At 33.3% G+C, this 19,416-nt stretch overlaps 1 protein-coding gene across 1 annotated transcript in view; it reads left to right on the top strand.

Moving 5' to 3' along the window:
- The first annotated feature begins 13,924 nt into the window (after positions 1-13,924).
- The window catches only part of LOC118198338 (uncharacterized), a 91,650-nt gene continuing 86,158 nt past the window's right edge, over positions 13,925-19,416 (top strand). Inside the window, exon 1 of the mRNA XM_085808453.1 lies at positions 13,925-14,078. Within this exon, the coding sequence (XP_085664579.1) occupies positions 14,037-14,078 (42 nt within the window). The 5' untranslated portion in view covers positions 13,925-14,036. The remainder of the gene's footprint in view (positions 14,079-19,416) is intronic.

Raw genomic sequence — 19,416 nt, 5'->3', positions numbered from 1 at the left:
CATCAATCCATATGAGGACCTGGAAGGAAATGGTGGAAATAATCAAATTCCGAACTGAAAGGAAATTATCTTTTCTAAATCGGTTTGGATGGATATTGACTCTGCACATGATTTTCAGCAGAGAATGAGAATACTAATGGCGCAAAATATTATTAGCACAAGTAAGCTATCAAGCAATGAATCTGATAATGATATAGTTTTCATACTTACAGATCTACTTGCAGTTATCAAGAACACTGAGCATTTAAAGCAGTGATGTAAATGATATGGAAATTGCTGACACTCCATACCAAATTGATCGTTATAAACAAGTAATACTGATATTAGTGCTTCTGTTGCAAGTACATCATATGATGCATTTTCGCAAAACTTAGCAGCTTATATTTCAAGTATTGTTCTTGTATTACATAAATTTTCCCTTTTCGATTTATTATGGATAAAACTGTACTTATCATGATGCATAAATGAATTTTAACATTTTTCTTTAACAGAAATGTTTGATTGAAAAAGGCCATTCCTTTAATGAATTATAATTTATTTTTAGTTAATTTTGCATTTTCTTACTGTTTGATAATATTGCAATTTGTTGATTTTATTATTGCGTTAAGTATTATATTTGTATAACGGTACCTATGCCTTCCGAAGTATGTTTAGTGAAACAATTTTAAAGCATGATGAATAAGAGGCACAGTAACAGTATTCAAAATAAAGTAAAACATACTATAAAAAATTAATTATCATTGCAGAAATTTTGTGATTTTCTTGAAATTTACTAAGAAAATAAAAATAATACAGCTCCAGATCTTTATTTTCTTGCCTCTTAAATTCTTTGAAAAGTCCATAAGAGCAATTTCATTTCTACAATTCTGCTGTTTTTCAGAATACAGTGTATTATTTAATATTTTATTATTATAATAATGAAGGTTTCTGTTATTTCCTTATTCAGTAAATTATTGAAAATAAACCGATTTATTATGGATAATATGGAGGTACTGATATTTTGTCGTAGATTAATGTTTTTAAATGAAAATACATGCATGCTCAAATACCTTTAATGGTTATGAATGCTTTTATTTGTGATCTGTGAAGCGAAAACACATCCATGGTCAGTTTTCCTTATTGGGTGAATCGTAATGGAATAAACTGTTTGAAAATGTGACTCAATAGAGTTTTACAGTTAAATTTTTTATATAATTATATGTAATTACATAAAATATATGCATGATTTGCTTTAGAAATATTAAATTTTTGCTGTATGCTTTATTCATTTTCACATGACATGAATGTGAATAGCTTATGATTTAAGAACATTTTATTATTATTATTTCACTTTCACATAAGACTTGTGTGTTTAAGTATAAGTATTGTGTAATTTTATTATTTAAAAATATATAATCTTCATAGTTTTCTACCGGAAAGAACCCTATTCTAAATCCTGTGCTAAAATATGGTGACCAGATGAAAGCCCCCTAGACGAAAGCACACGCCACAAAAGCCCATTAAAAATAAAAAAAAAAAAATAAAAAAAAAAAAAAGAAACTCCACTATAATAATTGCCACGCGACAAATACTGACACCAGTATGAAAGCGCACCCTGATGTAAGCCCACGCTGACAAAAATTCAACCGATGTATGTGCTATGTTCAAATTTATATTTTTTCCCATTTTTTTCAGTTATAGATTCATGAAAAACGATTTTTTAAAAAATTAATTAATTAAATTAATAATAAATAATTTTTTACTTAATTACGTGTTGCGCCTTTAAGTACTACACGGAAACGGAGGGAATGAAAGGGAGGGAAATTCACTTTATCAAGTGAATGTTTCTCATAAACGACTTTTTGCATATGTTACACTCATTTCCACAAATGACTTATGCGTCATTTGTAAAATGTCTCGCATTTGAGATTTTTCTTCTGAATAGACAAGCTTCTTTGCTACGTTAAGCTACCCTTTGTATTATGGCGAAGTTGTTTCATTTATCGCCAAGTTGTTACATTTATGGTATCCTGAGTAGTTGAATGTTATGGACGTAATTAACGACTATGTTATGGACGACTATAGTGACGCAATCGGGTGCATGATTCTGGGAAATTTTGAATCATGGGATGTTTACTAAGCGCTTTTGTGGTGTTATTATTTAGACAGTAACCGCTGAATGTAGTAAGATTAATTTGAAGTTTCTGTATGATTTGGAACGAAAGGGGAAAAGAGCATTAATTGACTGGTGTGTAAATGAAGGTTTGCTTAGTAGCCATTACAAGTGTTCTGTATGTAGGAAGGATGTGCGCTTAGTCGAACGTAAAAACCGTTTAGATGGATTTGAATGGGTTTGTAGGAAGAAAGGTTCAGTTGTGGCAACGCCGATATATAGATTCAAGTTCAGATAATTTTAGGAAGTTTTTGGATGCTGTTAAGGAATTTTGTGTGCCACAGACTAAAGACGAAGGAACTTCTAAATAGGGTAAGTGGATATTTGCTTTTTGCTTAACTGTATAACATGTATTTTCTTTTTTCTGTTATTTTATTGTTTGGTTTAAAATGTAGTTTATTGAGATTATGTATTTTTTTGTTTGCCTGTATTGTAGAATTGGGTGCTCCCTTGACCTTTTAAAGTGAAAATACATCCATGTGTACATGGACAAAGTGCAGGGAGTGCGCAATGCAAGTTTGTGCAATTCTTGGATTTTTTTTTAAGGTAAAAATAGGTCGACGCGTACATGGATACCAAGTTTGTGCAATTGTTCGTCTGGTTAATCTTTTTGTGCAATTCTTGCCATTTTTGTGCAATTCGATGATTTTTTTTAAAGTGAAAATAGGTCGATGTGAACATGGATACCGAGTTTGTGCAATTCTTTGTCTTGTTATTTTGGCTTTGTGTAGCGGCGATTTTTGGCGAAAAAAATTGCCGTTAATAAGTCCAAGACCAAATAATAAGCCAAAATAATATGTCAAAGATTTGTAAAAACTCGATATCCATGTACCGCCAAAAATCGCCAAGTTTCGCCAAAGGGTACCCTAAAACACCATTATTTATTATTATTAATATGTTTACCATTATTTGTTAATGCATCAAATTCCCGCGCTTTTATTATTATTATTATTATTATTATTATTATTCAGATTTTTAAACTTCTTTTCACCCAATCATTTGTTCCATACTTTCACATCTACTTCTGCCCCGTATAGACACATAGACACGTATTGACTTCTTTAAGCCATCTCATTCTGTTATATATCTGATACTTAAGATTTTCTTCCACCTGTACGAGTAAGCAATTGCAGCTTTAACCCGAAATATATGAGGATTCTTTTCTGAATGCTTCTTTAAATCATGTTGTCCTTGTTTGATTTATATACATGAAATTTCCCTGCAGTTTGGAAAAATTAAGGGTAAAAATACATTTACAGGTGCCCCTTGGCAAAAACTGGCGATTTATGGTGGTACGTGGATGCCCAGTTTGTGCAATTCTTTGACTTGTTATTTTGGCTTTGTGTAGCACAAAGACAAAATAACAAGTCAAAGAATTGCACAAACTCGGTATCCATGTACACATCGACCTTTTTCACTTAAAAAAACATAAGAGAATTGCACGAACTTGGCACTGCGCACTCCCTTGACTTAATCCATATACACATAGATCTAAAGTCAAAGGAGCAGCCAACAAATATATATATATATATATATATATATATATATATATATATATATATATATATATATATATATATATATATATATATATATATATATATATATTGTAGAAAGCTCGCCTAAAAGTTACCAAGAGCTGCTGCTCCAAAAGGTTTAAGACGTTTTCAAAAATTAATACACATGAAAAGCAAATCATTAGACATGTAAAACATAAATAAAATAAAATTAAAAAACAGAAAAAGTTAAAAAGTAAGCGGAAAATGGTAAATTAGCCCAATTCGACCTCCAAATAGGCTTTTCAAGGGAAATTTCATTTATTTGAACGTCGAATCAAGCTAACCCCATTACGCGTTTCGCCGAAACAGACAATTAAAACTTTTTCGCTAAAATTTTTTTGACAAAGTGTGTTGGAAATTTTAATAGTCTCAATTCTCTGTTCCAATTTCCCGACGCGTCCGCTCAGAATGACACATTAAGGTGTTAAAATATGTTAATCAAAATCAAAACTTTCTAAATCTAGTCTAAAATTAAAATCAAAACGAAAATAAATAGCGATGAGCTATTAGTCCTAAAAATACAAAAACATACGGGCTGGGCCTGCAAGCTTAAAGATTAACAATTTTATTTTTAAAAATAATAGATTTTATAAAACTGTAAGAAAACCTGTAGTTAATAATCAATATAAAATAAAAAATTGAGAAAAGAACAAACTCAGTGGGTCTTGCTAAGACCAAGAAAAAGTTGTAACAAAAGAAACAAAAAACTGACCTTTGGCGATGCAAAGCTGTCCCTCTGAAAACATGTAGAAAAATGGCTGCTAACTTCTAGCGTCTTATTTTGGATGACGTACGTAGGGGGGAGCGAAGTGTTGTGGGCGTTTAGCCAATTTGCAGCATATTGCGCAAGATGTTTTCTAGACCAAAATTGGTTTTTCAAAAATAGTTATTACTGCTTTGCTTGATAAATTATATATATATATATATAATCTCAATAAACTACATTTTAAATAAAACAATGAAATAACAAAAAAAGAAATTCATCTTAGCACTACACAAAGGAAATATCTACTCACCTTATTTACAAATTTCTCTGTCTTCAGTCAAACAAATTCCTTAACAGCATCAAAAAACTTCCTAAAGTTATCTGAACTAGAATCCGTATATCAGCGTCGCCACATAAATCCACAAAAATAAGAGTAAAAAATGTCCTCCATAGTGTCGGTGGTAGGGTACGAACTGCGCCAAATTTGATCGAAGATACCTGTCCCCCTCTTATTTAATCTACGAACTGCGCGACGTTTCCTGTGCCCTATTTCTTTCCCAAGAAGATTGGGTGATACAAAAAGTCATTTATCGCCATTAATGGGACATTCTATTGAGACTGGCCTTTATTTTCGTTTATCAATATTGTAAAAATTGTGCATGCAAAATAAATATTAATTTAAAGTCTGGCGTGTGCTAAAGTAAAAATAAATTTCTTTTACACTCATTTTAAAGTTTTATGATGCTTAAAGGAATGATGAGCCAGATCTTTTTTATTCTCTGTAAGGATTAAAAACTTTCCAAGTTGTAAATTTTAGTCGCTGATATATATATATATATATATATCAGTTTTGAATAGTAAAATTGATAGATTAATGACATACACAAAACTGACATACTCAACTTATCAAATGTCAGATTTGTAGCGCACCTTAAATAAGTTTTTTTTATCTAGATAAATATTAACAAATCTTCTTAGATAGCAGAATGGTTTTAACTTTCAAATTTACCATTTTAGGTAAACAGTTCTAATTTAACTTAAAAAAATTCTCTTTATTAAATCTAAAAATTGGACGTCTTAAGTCGTTCTAAAGTCACTCTAATATTATTGAAATATATTTCCGTATTAAGCTTTCCATTTTTAGTCATTGAAGTTATTTTAAGGTTATTTAACTTTGTTACAAATTCCATATTTTAATACTAGAAACGTTTAAATATTTATTCTGTTTTCCACCTGATGTACTTTAGCATACATTTAATTTCTAATACACATTTAATTAATAAATTAATAATTATGAGCATCAGCAGAATTTTATAATTAACAAAAAAAAAAATTTCAAACTCCCTTATATTTATATCTTGGAATTTTCAGTTCCCTTTTAATTCATTCCTTTTTCTCATATTGTTGCACTGTACTCAAGTTTTCATTGTATGTAGAATTTATACACTACTTTGTACTGTATTAATGCGAATTTATATTTAAATGATAATTTTTACAAATTCTTGCATCACAACTCTAGTTAACAGAAGGTGTTTCTAACACCTTGGCAAAGCTTAATCTTCAGCATGTAGCTTATTTTCTAACCTAGTTTCAGGCTGAATTATTTGTAATAAAATTAATTACTTGAAATTATTTCTTAACAATGATGGTCGCTAAATCACGCTAATAATATTTCTAACTGTTGTAATTTATAATGCAACGAGTTCGTGTGATTTATAATAGTATTCATTTATAATTTTTTCAGCAGTATGGAAATTAATAGCATATACTGATAATATTATACATTTAGATTATAGTGTTTTAGATTTCCATTGCCTTCTTCATTGATGCTTTTATGCTACATTCCTAATATTTCATAATGGCATACTTATTTGTATGGCATACTTATTTATGTTTAACTCATTCACCAAACATGTTAATCTATAATTCAGCCCACTTTTGTTTTTACATGTGCTGTATCTTCTACTTTCTTTAATATATTGTTCAGCTTAATTTTGAAAGATCTTACGATCAAGCGGAAAAGTCACTAAACATTGGTAGTTCGATCCGAGTTTCTAATCCCAAACATCCTCCAGCTTTTTTTTTTTTTTTTTTTTTTTTTTTTTTTTGTACTTATTTACTGTATAAAAATGTAGCGTAAAAATTTCAGCTCATGAAGTAAAAATACTTTTTAAATTTATTCTTTAAAAATATTGCAAAAATTTTCACCTTTACCTTAGCATATCTTTTTACAAATCCCTCTAATAAGAAAAAATAAGGAAAGAAATTAACTCGGTTTCGGTGATTGATACCTCGGTGGAAATTATATGTAACATTTTTCAAAAAGCATAGAGTTTATATGGATATCAATAAATTAAGGATTATTTCTCCATTGAATTTTCTTAACATGTTTATTCCAGAATTTTCTTTTCACACTGTAGCACACTTTATGAGTTTTCTATAACCATTCAATATCTCTAGCCATGGCAACTTTGCATACCTTCTGACAAGTAGTTATATTTTTAACCACTGTATTTTAATTCCTGTTGACTATCAGTATATTATTCACTTGTTTCACAAGTGCAACGTTTATTTTATACGCAAATCTACGTAAAATAGCGTTAAAACTTCAGTTATGCTGAGCTCCTCATCGATTGCTTGTTTTAGATTGAATGAAATTAAGCTTAATGTTACTGTTAATTAGCTTGTTATTAATTTAATTATACATTTCTAATTAATTATATGTTCAGATATTTCCAAGTATATTACTCAAACTTTTGCATCCCAATTTTTAATTTTTGGTTAAAAAAATAAACTTTTATTTATTGAGAGGCCTGACTGATTATATTAATTTGCAGTATTGTTTATCTAATTCCTTTCTTCTAGATAAATTTTAGAAAAAACTTCTTAGCTTTATAATTTAAATTTATTTACAATTTATACGTCAGTGTTCTAAATGCATAGTAATGTTGTTATAATAGATTTCATGCTAAGCTTTTTTAAATTTAACTAAATTTAATTTCTCAAAACATTTACATGATTACTTAATTAACAAAAAGTATTTTTAGCACACTTTAACACACTTGGATATGAAATAATTTTTTGCACGCTAGTGAAATCTATTAAATTTTCCAGTCTAGCTCAGACATCTTGAATATTATTGATGTAATTTATTAAAAATATAATTTGTATGCTTTATAATTATTTAATTTATGATATTACACTGGTGTGCAAAAATTAAGGACGAGACGGTTTTTTCAATATAACTTTGTACAAAAGCTTTCCAAATCAACACATTTAATACCGTAAGAACCCCAATACGTAAGGACATGAGTAATGTAAGCAACACTTACTAAAAGAGAAATCAGAGGGATAAAAAGAAGCTTTATTGAAAAAGTAGCATGGAGCGCAATGCGACTGAAGGCCGAAACATCCCTGTGATGGGTGTCCAGCAAGAAACATCCGGTCTCTAATAGGGGATATGATCTCCCCTGACTGCTAGGCAGGTTTCACAGCGTCTGCCCATGCTGAGAATGAGGGTGTCAATGAGTTGTTGAGGCATTGCTGCCCATTCGTCTTGCAGCGCCAATCGAAGCTCCAGAATCGTTACTGGTGGTAAGGTACGAGCTGCCAAGCATCTGCCTAGAAAATCCCATACATGCTCGATGGGATTGAGATCCGGAGATCGTGCCGGCCAATCCATACGTTCAATATCCTCACTCTCTAAGAGCTGTTCGGCAGCTACTGTGCGATGACATGGTGCATTGTCGTCCATGAAAAGGAACTGCGGACCCATAGCGCCTCTAAAAACACGCACATATGGAAGAAGAATCTCGTTACAATAACGGCTCCCGTTGACTGAACCTGCGTCGAAGATGTGAAGGTCTGTACGACTACCAAGCATGATGCCTCCCCAAACGAGAACACCGCTACCCCCATACCTGTCCCTTTCAATGATGTTCGAGGGATGATTGCGGCTTCCCCACTCTCTCCAGATGAGTATGCGATGAGAATCGCTATTCAGACTGAATCTGCTCTCATCTGTAAAGAGTACTCGTCCCCATTCATTGTCTCTCCAATTCCGGTGTTCCCGGCACCACAGAGAACGCCTTCTCCGATGGGCAGGCGTTAGAGGTACGCACCGTACAGGGCGTCGTGCAAACAGACCACCACCGTGCAGTCTTCTGGCCACGGTAAAACGCGAAATCGGTCGTCCAGTCGCCTGTGTCGTGTGTCTAGCGATTTCTCCCGCTGTCTGCCGCCTGTTTCTTCTGGCCTGTAAGGCAATATACCGGTCATCTGCGGGTGTGGTTCCTCGTGGACGACCACTACTAAACCCCCGGATAGCTGTTCCTGTAGTTTGAAATTGTCTCCAAAGTCGTGAAACGGTGCTCTGAGCAATTCCGCACTCTGCAGCCACACTTGTCACACTGCGGCCTTCCTTCAACTTCCCAATGATTCGACCTCAGGTAAAAGCATCCAGATGTCGTCTAACAGATTGATTATTCGCCATTTCTCGCTGAGGCAGCAACTCGGTGGGATTTTAACTGCTATACGGCGTGCAATCTCTTTGCCAGAAATACTGATCTTACACCGACAACATGCTTTATACTACTCAGACACTCCCCCATTACGTCTACCTGCATATCTGCGCATGTGCTACCGTACATCACCTTACTTAATCTCCTGATTGGTCTTTCTGTCCGCTCTGCCTCTTCGTTCAGCTGATATGCTAATTTTTCGACTTCGTCCTTAATTTTTGCACACCAGTGTGTTATAATAAATGGAAGATGTTTGTAATGCTAATATGTATGTTTACTAATACGTTTTATTTTCTTTGTTAGCTCTCGCATTTATTACTGTTATTCAAGTAATTAGCCTGCTTGTTAGATAGTTTTTTACTTGGTCTTGTGATATGTAATTCTATTTATTTATTTTTATTTTCCTCTTGGCTACAATTGGCTTCGAAAAGTTAAATTGTAACCCTGTAGACAGCAGGGGGAAGAAATTCTGATCGGAGCAGTTGTACTATGGCAGGACCCGGAGGGGATTTTTATTAGCGCAGTTGGAGTACACCCGTGTCGGTCTCCACCGACGTTCGACCATACGCATTTCTTTCCTACAAACAGGACACTTATAATCAGTAGCGTAGTTAGGTTGGGGCAAGGGATAACATCTGTCCCCGGGCGCTGCATCCAAGGGGCTCCAAACTGATGCTACGAAATTTTCTGATGAAATGTTTCCCAATCTTGGCACACAGAAAGGGGCGCAAATTCTTCAGTTGTCTCCGGGCGCTCGAAACTGTAGCTACGCTCCTGCTTATAATGGCTACTAAGTAAACCTTCATTTACACACCAGTCAATTAATGCTCTTTTCCCCTTTCGTTCCAAACCGTACAGAAACTTATTACAAATTAATCTTACCACATTCAGCCATTCTATCGTCTAAACCACAAAACAAGCAATATACTTCCTAACTAACACACACCACAAACCCTTACAAATCTTTTCCTATCATTGAAAATTTACCGCATTCAAGCAACCGATTACGTCATAATAAGGTTTCCATAACATTCAACTACTCAGGTTACCATATATGAAACAACAACTTCGCAATACAAGGGGCACCCTTTAATCTACTCTAACGAAATTAAGTGAGAGGTTAGTTGAGATTTTTGAACAAACAACTTGTTTCATCCAGCACATACATAATATTTATCTACATTGTCTTTCCGAAGAATATCCGATTATCCTTTGATGATTGAATTCGTATATGAAATCGCGCTTTAGTAAAGGCGAATTAATTGAAGCCTACATACCCGAATTGTTGAATTTAGTATTGAACCATAATAAATGTAATTTAGTGAAACTCTGTGATAAGATTGAAGCATGTAAGGGTTTTAGATATATTAGATGTTATCTCCGATTAAAGATGCAGTTAAGCTTTATTTTCTAGTCAATCTACAGAATTGTATATTAGAGGATATTTTGAAAATTGGGAACGGCATATCAGTTCTCTTTCAGTTAATGAAAAGAAAAATCGGAAATAAATAAATTAGCTGCTTTAATGGAATTCTTTAAAACAAAAGTGGAAGGGGAACCACGATTTGTGACTACTAGAAATGCATTTAATAAAGGAAGGGATTGGATTATTCAGTTATGGCAAAGCACACGAGGGCTATCTACCTAAAGGGAGGGATGCCTTCGTGGAGGACTTCCTAAGGGAAACTGGCTCGTATACACGTTACACATGGGGAAAACCACGAAAACGCCCATGCAGCCAGCCCTTTCGCGGGATTCGAACCTCAGACCGAACTACCAGTGTTCAGCGTCTTTACCGCTCGGCCGCTGGTGGGCCAATAAAGGAAGGGAAACTAAACTCTCAGGAAGTCACGTAAGAGAATTTTAATGCACATAAATGTGATGTCATCGCTGCTAGTCTTTCGAATGTGAATGGTTACAACGAAAAAAGCATACTTTGTGATTAAAAAAAAGGCATTATTTTTGGGACAATAAAGCACATCACAGAAGACTAAGCCGTGCTGAGAAGCATACTTTAATGGCTTAACTAAAAACTTCTGGATTTTAAGATATAGAAAAACCGACCCTCAAGTTTCGAGATGTAAATTTACAGAAGACTTGATACATCAAACGCTGAGGTTATACCCGCAAATGCAGCTGAATTTGAAATAACACCGGTTGAAATAGGAATTTTAGTGTTGCTTTTCCTCGCACTGTTTTTGTTTTCGACAGGCATTGTCTTTGTACTGTGAAGAACTGGTTCCTCAACATTTGTAACTATTTTTTGTATGGCACCACGCGATCCAAATTTTGATTTCTCATGATCAGAAGTTTTTTGCCAAATAATTTTTCCTGTTATTAGCTGCTAAGTCTTTCTGCACCGATGGGCGAAAAATCAAGCTTAGGTGCGAAGGAAAGGTAGATAGAAAACGGGCAATTTCGTGTTTCAGAGGATAGAAAAAAGGAACTTCATAGTCTTTATACGAGTTCAAAAGGACAGGAAGAAAAAATGGGACAAAATAAAATTAAAATAAATGGCCCAAAGTAATGTAGGGAAAAAAATAAAATAAAAAAGGGCCTATAGAAAGAAAAGGAAAAAAAGTAGAAAATTTCTTAAAACCTAAAAATACGATTTAGTCCATGCGTGTAGTTAAAAGGGGAGGAGGCTGTATACATTTACTTTAAATAGTGTCTCCCAGGTGTGCGTAGTGAGTGTGTTTGGTAAAGCTGAACAGATGTAAGGTTGGGGGGGGAATAAAAAGAATGGGGGACCAGTTACATAACAGTCAAAGTCTAGTTGAGAAGCTAACTTCTGTTAAAGGTTCTGCCTCCATCGTTTGCGTGTGCAGCGACTTCATGGAGGATAAATAGAGTGAGTGTGTCTAAACCGAAGGGGGAAAAAACTATGTTTTTGGAATGTAACATTAAGTATACAAAATTAACATAATTTTAAATATAAAGATACCTTTGCATAATTTTATACATGAGCACATGTAGGAGATTTGAATTTGCAACATATAAGGCATACAATGTATCATATAATTTTGAGCACCACTGGGAAGAGAAGGTATGCTAATACAAAAGAAAACTTTACGGCTAATGGGATTACAAACTGCTCTTCATTTTGGGATCGCCGGTCATCGTTTGAAGAAGGTCCAGGATAAATTAACATCACTGGTTCCTGAATCTTAGAAGTTTTTTCAGCACTTTGTGTTGCAGCACACAAGAACCTACAAGTCAGTCTTGTTATTGTCATATGAGGTGACTATAATTTCGAATGAGGTAATCCTAGCAGCAATCACCTGATGAATATGCCGTCTATAATGCAAGAACACTAAGGAAATGAAACCTAAATAAACATAAAATAAAAGAAGAAAAGAAAACTAGCAACTTATGCGAAAATTTAGGGCGGGGATTGTATAGTTGTATACATCGACCAACGCCCAGATACCTCTCCTGCCTCACAAGAAATTCCTGACTTCTCTGAAAAATTGGCAACACATTCTGCGCCGCAGTTACAGCAGGGAAGCCTCTTGAACCATTTTGCTTGGCAGTCAGAAATTTTGTGTGAGAACTTTGATTTTTTGAAGCAGAAGATGAGAAGATAATGCTGCTTAGGGAGAAATCACTTTCAGATGAACCAAACAATTCATTCACTAGTCTATCTTGTGAAAAGGATGCTATTTTCAATAGAGACCTCGAGGAATCTACAAATGTGTCTGGAAGTGAATATTTACTTCCGTTGGCATAAAAAAATCTCACTCACGTCCTTAAAGGAGCCAAATTATCGCCACCAAGGCTATTCTCCGAAGAATATCCCAATTTTGTGCTCAAAAGAAAAATTCCACAAATAACATGTCTACAGCTTTTGTACATTTTATGAAGATCACTTGTGAAATAAATAACATTTTCAGTGACTATTACATATTCGATGTGATTAGTACAATCACTGGCCGCATGGATGAGGCTCGTGCTTCGCCCTTTCTACCGACAAAAGTTTTGTGCTATTTAATCTGGAAGACATATTTAGCTGAATTTATGTGGGTGTAAATGAAAACTAAGTACATGTGATATTGTGATGAGAGTTTAATATTTTCTGTCTGCATTTATTTTCAATCTGTAGAAACTTTTAGTAGCTTTGTATTTACTCAGAGCTTATGTATTTTGTAGTTTTGGTTTGTATGTGTGCATTTCTTAGTTTTATTAAGTGCCTTATGTTTTTGTTACTGCCTTTTATATGCCATGCTTCGTATTCTCAAGTCTTCATCTCGACAGCCACGACTAAATTCCGGACTTTTCTTGTGAATATTATATTTATTATGTTTCTTCGACTTCAGGACTTTTGTAGTTATTGTTAGAATCTTCTTTTTTAGTTCGTCTTGATAAATTCAAAAGTGAATATTCTTCGGTGGAGGTAAGGTCATTGCATCTAGATACTCCGGTGTTGCATCATTCTACTCAGGAAGGACAATTTTGTTTGAGAGAAAAATAATTTCTTAGCATTCGATACGAAATTTTTTAAAGCCAAGTAAAAGAAAGGTGGGTTAAAAAATAAGCTCCAGACTACATATATTAACAAAATATTTATGGGCCTAAGTAAGATAGAGAAGAGGAAAGTAACCTAAATATGTTGTATAATGGAGAAGTCCATGTAACCCATCACCTTGTAATGAAGGCCCTAGTGTGGTGTTGTAAATACATAAGTGTGTTGAATGTAATGTTGAACACAATAATCTAATTTAAATTAAATGAGGTTAAAAAAAAAGGAGGGAACGCTTCGTTCCTCCCACACCTCCTGCTACACTGTTCTCCTTTCTTTTTCCTCTGATTGACCCTCCCAGAAGCCGAGTAAAAAGATGTTTCTACATCTTTTGACACTCGAGAATAAAATACGATCTTCATCAATAATTGAGCACTCTTGAATATCTGCTATTGTTTTGCCACTTGAGTTACCGTTTAACTAACAGTTAAGAACGAGCCAGGTGTCGAGGCATTTGGAGGGAGCGGAAGTGGGTATTACGTGAAGTGGGGGAACGAAGTTTTGAGTTTAGTTTGGTGTTACGTACGCGATGCTTGGTAACATTAAATTAACTAGTAACAGAATTTAAGTACTACGGGTAATGGCCCAACGGAACCGTCGACCGCAGGACTTTTCTGCACCGGTGAGGAATTTAATGGACATTTTATAACATATTTTGCCTTATTTATAAATTTTGTGCACTGACATGTTTGGGATAGAACGCGCGAGTTAAATTCATATTTGACACTTAAGTTTTGTTGACATTTTTGGATTCTTTTTTTTTGTCGGTGAATAACGATTTTAAGTCAATTTCATTTTCTTATAATTTGGATAACTGCATAAATATTTTACATTTTTTAGAAGTAACACACTTTATATAAAATAAGGTCAGGATGTGTTTAATTACTTTTACAAAGTTGTAGGCGAATGCTTTATCGCGCATGGACTTATACTACATATATAATTTGAATTGTGAATTTTTTGTTATATGAAAACAATGCTTTCGCCTTTTTTTTTCAGATCGTAATCTTTTATTATTGGCGGCAGCATAAAATTTTCTTTTAGTATTTCGTTCCGTTTTTGACATTCGATTATACTTCATTAGAAATATGGGAATAAATCTTTATTTGGAAACTATAGCTTGTAAGACATAACGCGAAGAGTTAGAGTTGTAAAGCAAATTACACTTCCCTTTAAATATAAAGTTTCAGCAGAGCCAAACGCGTATGATGTAAAGATTAAAAACGTATTTTGTTTATAAATGCATTATTATTCAATATTATCTTTGGTTGCTCTATTTATTTGTATTCTTTTAATATCCGTCAATTTTCTGTTAAGTGACATTTTATTGCTTAACTGTTTTAATTTTAATTCTTGTACATTTTCTTGAAAAACAATGTAATCTGCTTTCAGATATTTCAGTTGACAATGTTCTAAATTTAAATAGCCTCATGAAATATTTACATTTAATGCACATATTATTCATTTAAATATTTAAGTAGAAATAATAAATAATCAAAAGATTTTGCATCATAATAATTTTTATGCTGTTGTCAAAAACTTCATAGATTATAATCCAGGGTTGACCAACTTTTGTATATCTATGATTGACTTCTTTTTTAAAAATGTCTCATGATCTACCTGGTAAAATTTAGACATTTAACACATTCACATTTGTATATTGATAAGTGACAAAGGGGGTATTAGCTTGATATTTTATTAATATTTATTAATTATAGTGTACATACACAAAAGATGCAAATTAAATTTTATTATATTATCTTATCATTAATTTTAAGTCTGCATCTGCATGTCTCCAACCAAGTATTTGTAATTTGGTGTGTATCCAGACAAAGATAATGATTAGTACGGGATCTGTGAATAAAGAACAATGTTTAAACTTTGTGAATTTTAAATGTGGAAAAGTTAGTATATTATTCATATAAGTATTTAGATCCAAAATAAGAGTAGCTATATTGATTATATTTCGTGATATTGGGATACTTCCTGGATTGTATTTCCACTTGAATTTCTGAAGTTCTCTGGCTTATAAAATTACAATTTCATTTTCAAATGCATTTTTTTTACTATTAAATGTGTCAAATTTTTGCAGAAATAAGTTACATTTATATCCTTTGTAAAAGGAAAAGGCAGATACTGCACAATAACTTTTTTAAAATCGTGAAGTTTGACTTCAGAGTCTTCAGTTCACTTTTTAATTTCTTCAATGTATGTTTGAGTGTTATGATTATGATCATGATATTTTTGTAGGTGATTGGATATGTTTGGAAAGCAATTCAAACTGCTTTGTTGAAGATCTTCTATTAGCATAATGAATGTTGTTTTTTGTGCATTAATGCTACTGATTATTTCAATCATTGTCTAATTTTTTCCTTACAATTCTAAATTTAAATCATTTAATTTAAGGATGTCAAATTTGTAAGAAATACTTAATCACCAAACCAAATTTTAAATTTGCACTTTTTTGATCATGCTCATCCAGAAATTTTTTTATGTCAGTTTATAAATAATGAAATTATTAGCCACCTTACTTTGGAATGTAATGATAATTCTATTTATCATTTATCAAGTTGTAACTGGATGAGATATTCCTTAAGAGAATTTAACTTGAATGTAACTAACAGTTTTGAATGCTATGTCCATCATTTCTTTTATATTTAATCCTTTCCTGGGTAATACTGAATTTTCAGTGGTATATAGAAAATGTTCAGAGTTTGTCATCACTTTGGCACAGAGTCATAAATCCATTTTTGCGACCTAGCTTTGTTCCTGCTCCGTCTGTTGTTTTTGAAACTAATTAAAAAGTAGTAGTTTCAAATTAGTGAGGAAGCTTTTAAAATAATTGAATACAGTACAAAGCCTGAAATCTGGACATCCATTGTCTGGAATGATCTAAAATTCGGACCTCAAAACCACCAACAATGTTTTTCCCGTAGGCTTTACACATATGCATTTGATTCCCCCCTCCACACATAATAAAACATCTGGAGAGTCCAGATTTTTAATTTCACTTCGAAACTAAATAAACTACCTTGTTATTTACAAAACTATCATTTTAGCATAAATTTTTACGATCAGTAATTTGGCTCCGTTGCTGCGTATCTGCTTTGGCACACATCTCAAACCGAAAGATTCCACTTAGATATATCGTTGATCTGACGCCAACCTGGCGAATCATTATTTATTATACTTTCCCTTCATCATCGCATGGTTATCAACACATGGCAACTTGAGTAATGACTCATGTAGCGATGCATATACAGTTTTTTTATGTTAGTAATTGAATAGCAAAGGAGTATGGTAACCTTTTATGTTGACATTATGTTTGGCAATGATTACAGATTTAAGTTAAATGCGCTAAAAAATTTTGACGAGGAAACATTTAACAAAAATTTCTTTTCATATGCTAAAAATAGATATTGTTGATGATACTCATAGACCCAAAGATTACATTTAGGGCTATTTGAATTAAGAATAACTGCTTTGTTATTCCTATAAACCTAGAACCAGTTGCCAGGGCTCGTAAAGCGGCACCAGGTCACAGAATTTTGGACCCACAGAGACTGCGTCAGGCGTTAAGATATCTAGCACCGGCTTTCAATAAGGCTTAAGTATATGTGGGAACTTATTTATTCAGAAGTCTGATAAGCCTTAAGCATGTGCAAGAAATAGACATAAATATAATAAATTACTAAACTACTAAATTACTAAACTAAATTACTAATAATAAATTACTAAATTACTAAACTTGTGACACTCCAATGGCTTGCGCTACTTCGGCTTGAGTTTGGTCCCCTTCTAACCTAACAACAATTCTCCAAGCTTCTGAATCGGTTAAATGACTTCGCTGAGACATCGTACTCATCGAAACAAAGCAGTCACTGAATGCTGATCATCCTTGTCTTCATTGTCTTTTATTCAGTTGAAAGTCAAATTTCATTCGCTGCCTCTGAAGCGACGTTTTTGACATCGAACTCAAAATTAGCATACTCCACAGTTTGAAAACCAGAAAAATTTGCATTTGTGATTCTCTTCTTCCATTTTCGGCAAAAAAAAAAAAAAAAAACTCGCTTAGATCTTTATTTTATATAAAACTTACAATATCCTTTAATTGTTTTGAGCAGTGTAGTTTGCTACTTCTGGCACTTTTAGATTAAAAGTTTTACATTGAGATATATGTCTTGCTAGTGCAGTTAGGTGTTGAGTACTTTGCTATAATACATTGCATGTAGTAGATATCAAATCTGTTACTTAGGAGAGGATACTGGTAGCTTACAGAGTTAATTCTTGTTTTTTATTTAGTGAGAAAGATTTTTAAGAGGTGGAAATATAAATGTAAGGTGTACACTTATAAATACACCTTAGTACATTTAGTGTAGCATGCTTGCCTTATGGCTACTTCATTCTTGAATCTGTTATGCTCGGCCATATTGTACATGCCTGTTGATAATCGCTGGCTAGTTTAAACTAAAGTCCAACTACGTTAGATATTTGTGTCTAGCTTTGGCTAAGTCTGTTTTAGTCAGTATTAGATTAGTTTCTTATTTTCCTATCCTGATTTAAAAATGCGAGGGAAGGCTTTCCTGTAAGCCCGAGAAGGGGCCATCTGTTATTATTCTTTGAGTGAATAAAAGGGTATTTTAACCCTTTATGTGTCTACATTGTAAGTACCTGAACTCAGTGATAAATCAATACTTAGGTAACTAGGTTTCTCTACACTTTATCATAGACAAAGTTGTGAGGAACATCACACATTTACCTGGTAACATAAGTAAATATTCTTACATTTAAATATTGGAAACACCTAGGTGTGTTTGTAACATTTTATTTAATTTTTTGCTGAAACTATGACATACATGTAATCCTCGATTAATGATGGGGGCCGTCTCGATGGTCCTGTCATAAGTCAATTCTGACATGAGTTGGAGACTTAATTAACTCTTTCTTCCTTTGACAGTACTTTCATAAATTCAAAAAAAGGGGTTTACTTACTTTGTAGAATCATTAAGTGGTAAAAATATATTTACAGATGCCCTTGGCTAAAATTGGCGACCTATTTTCACTTAACATCAGAGAATTGCACAAACTTGGTACTGTGCACTCCCTTGGCTTTATCCATGTACACATTGACCTATTTTCACTTAAAAAATCAGAGAATTGCACAAACTTGGCATTACGCACTTCCTTGACTTTTTCCATGTACGCATCGATCTATTTTCACTTAAAAAGTCAAAGGAGCATCAAATTCTAAAGTAGAGTCAAACAAAAAATACATAATAAACTACATTTTAAACCAAACAATAAAATAACTTAAGAAAGGAAATTCATTTTATGCATGTAAGCACTACAGAAAGCAAATATCCACTTACCTTATTTAGAAGTTTCTGAGTCCTTCAGTCTGTGACACACAAAATTCCTTAACAGCATCCAAAAACTTCCTAAAATTATCTGAACTAGAATCCGTATATTGGCCTACTGTAGTGCCGGTATCCTCCGACATTCAACCATATGAATTTCCTTCCTACAAACAGGACATTGTAATGGCTACTAAGTAAACCTTCATTTACATACCAGTCAATTAATGCACTTTTCCCCTTTTGTCCCAATTTTCCTTCAAATTAATCTTACCACATTCAGCCATTCTAACAACTAAACTGCAAAACAAGCAATGTACTTTCTAACCAACAGACAACCACAAGCCCGTACAAATCGTTTTCCCATCATTCAAAATTTATGGCAATCACGCAACCGATTACATCATAATAGGGTTTCCATAACATTCAACTACTCAGGTTTATCATAAATAAAATAACAACTTGGCGATAAATGAAACAACTACATGATAATACGAGGGGCACTCTTGAATCTACTGTAACCAGTGCTTAAATTGCGCCAGAACCCACCAGAGCCGGGCTCCGGTGCTTCTCAATTTTTAAGATAAATTATAATTTTAGCCGGAG

Source organism: Stegodyphus dumicola, chromosome X1 (assembly GCF_044657685.1).
Source record: "Stegodyphus dumicola isolate Sdum_Otavi_A_Nest chromosome X1, ASM4465768v1".
NCBI lineage: Eukaryota > Metazoa > Arthropoda > Arachnida > Araneae > Eresidae > Stegodyphus > Stegodyphus dumicola.
This window is presented reverse-complemented; position numbering and strand designations above follow the sequence as displayed.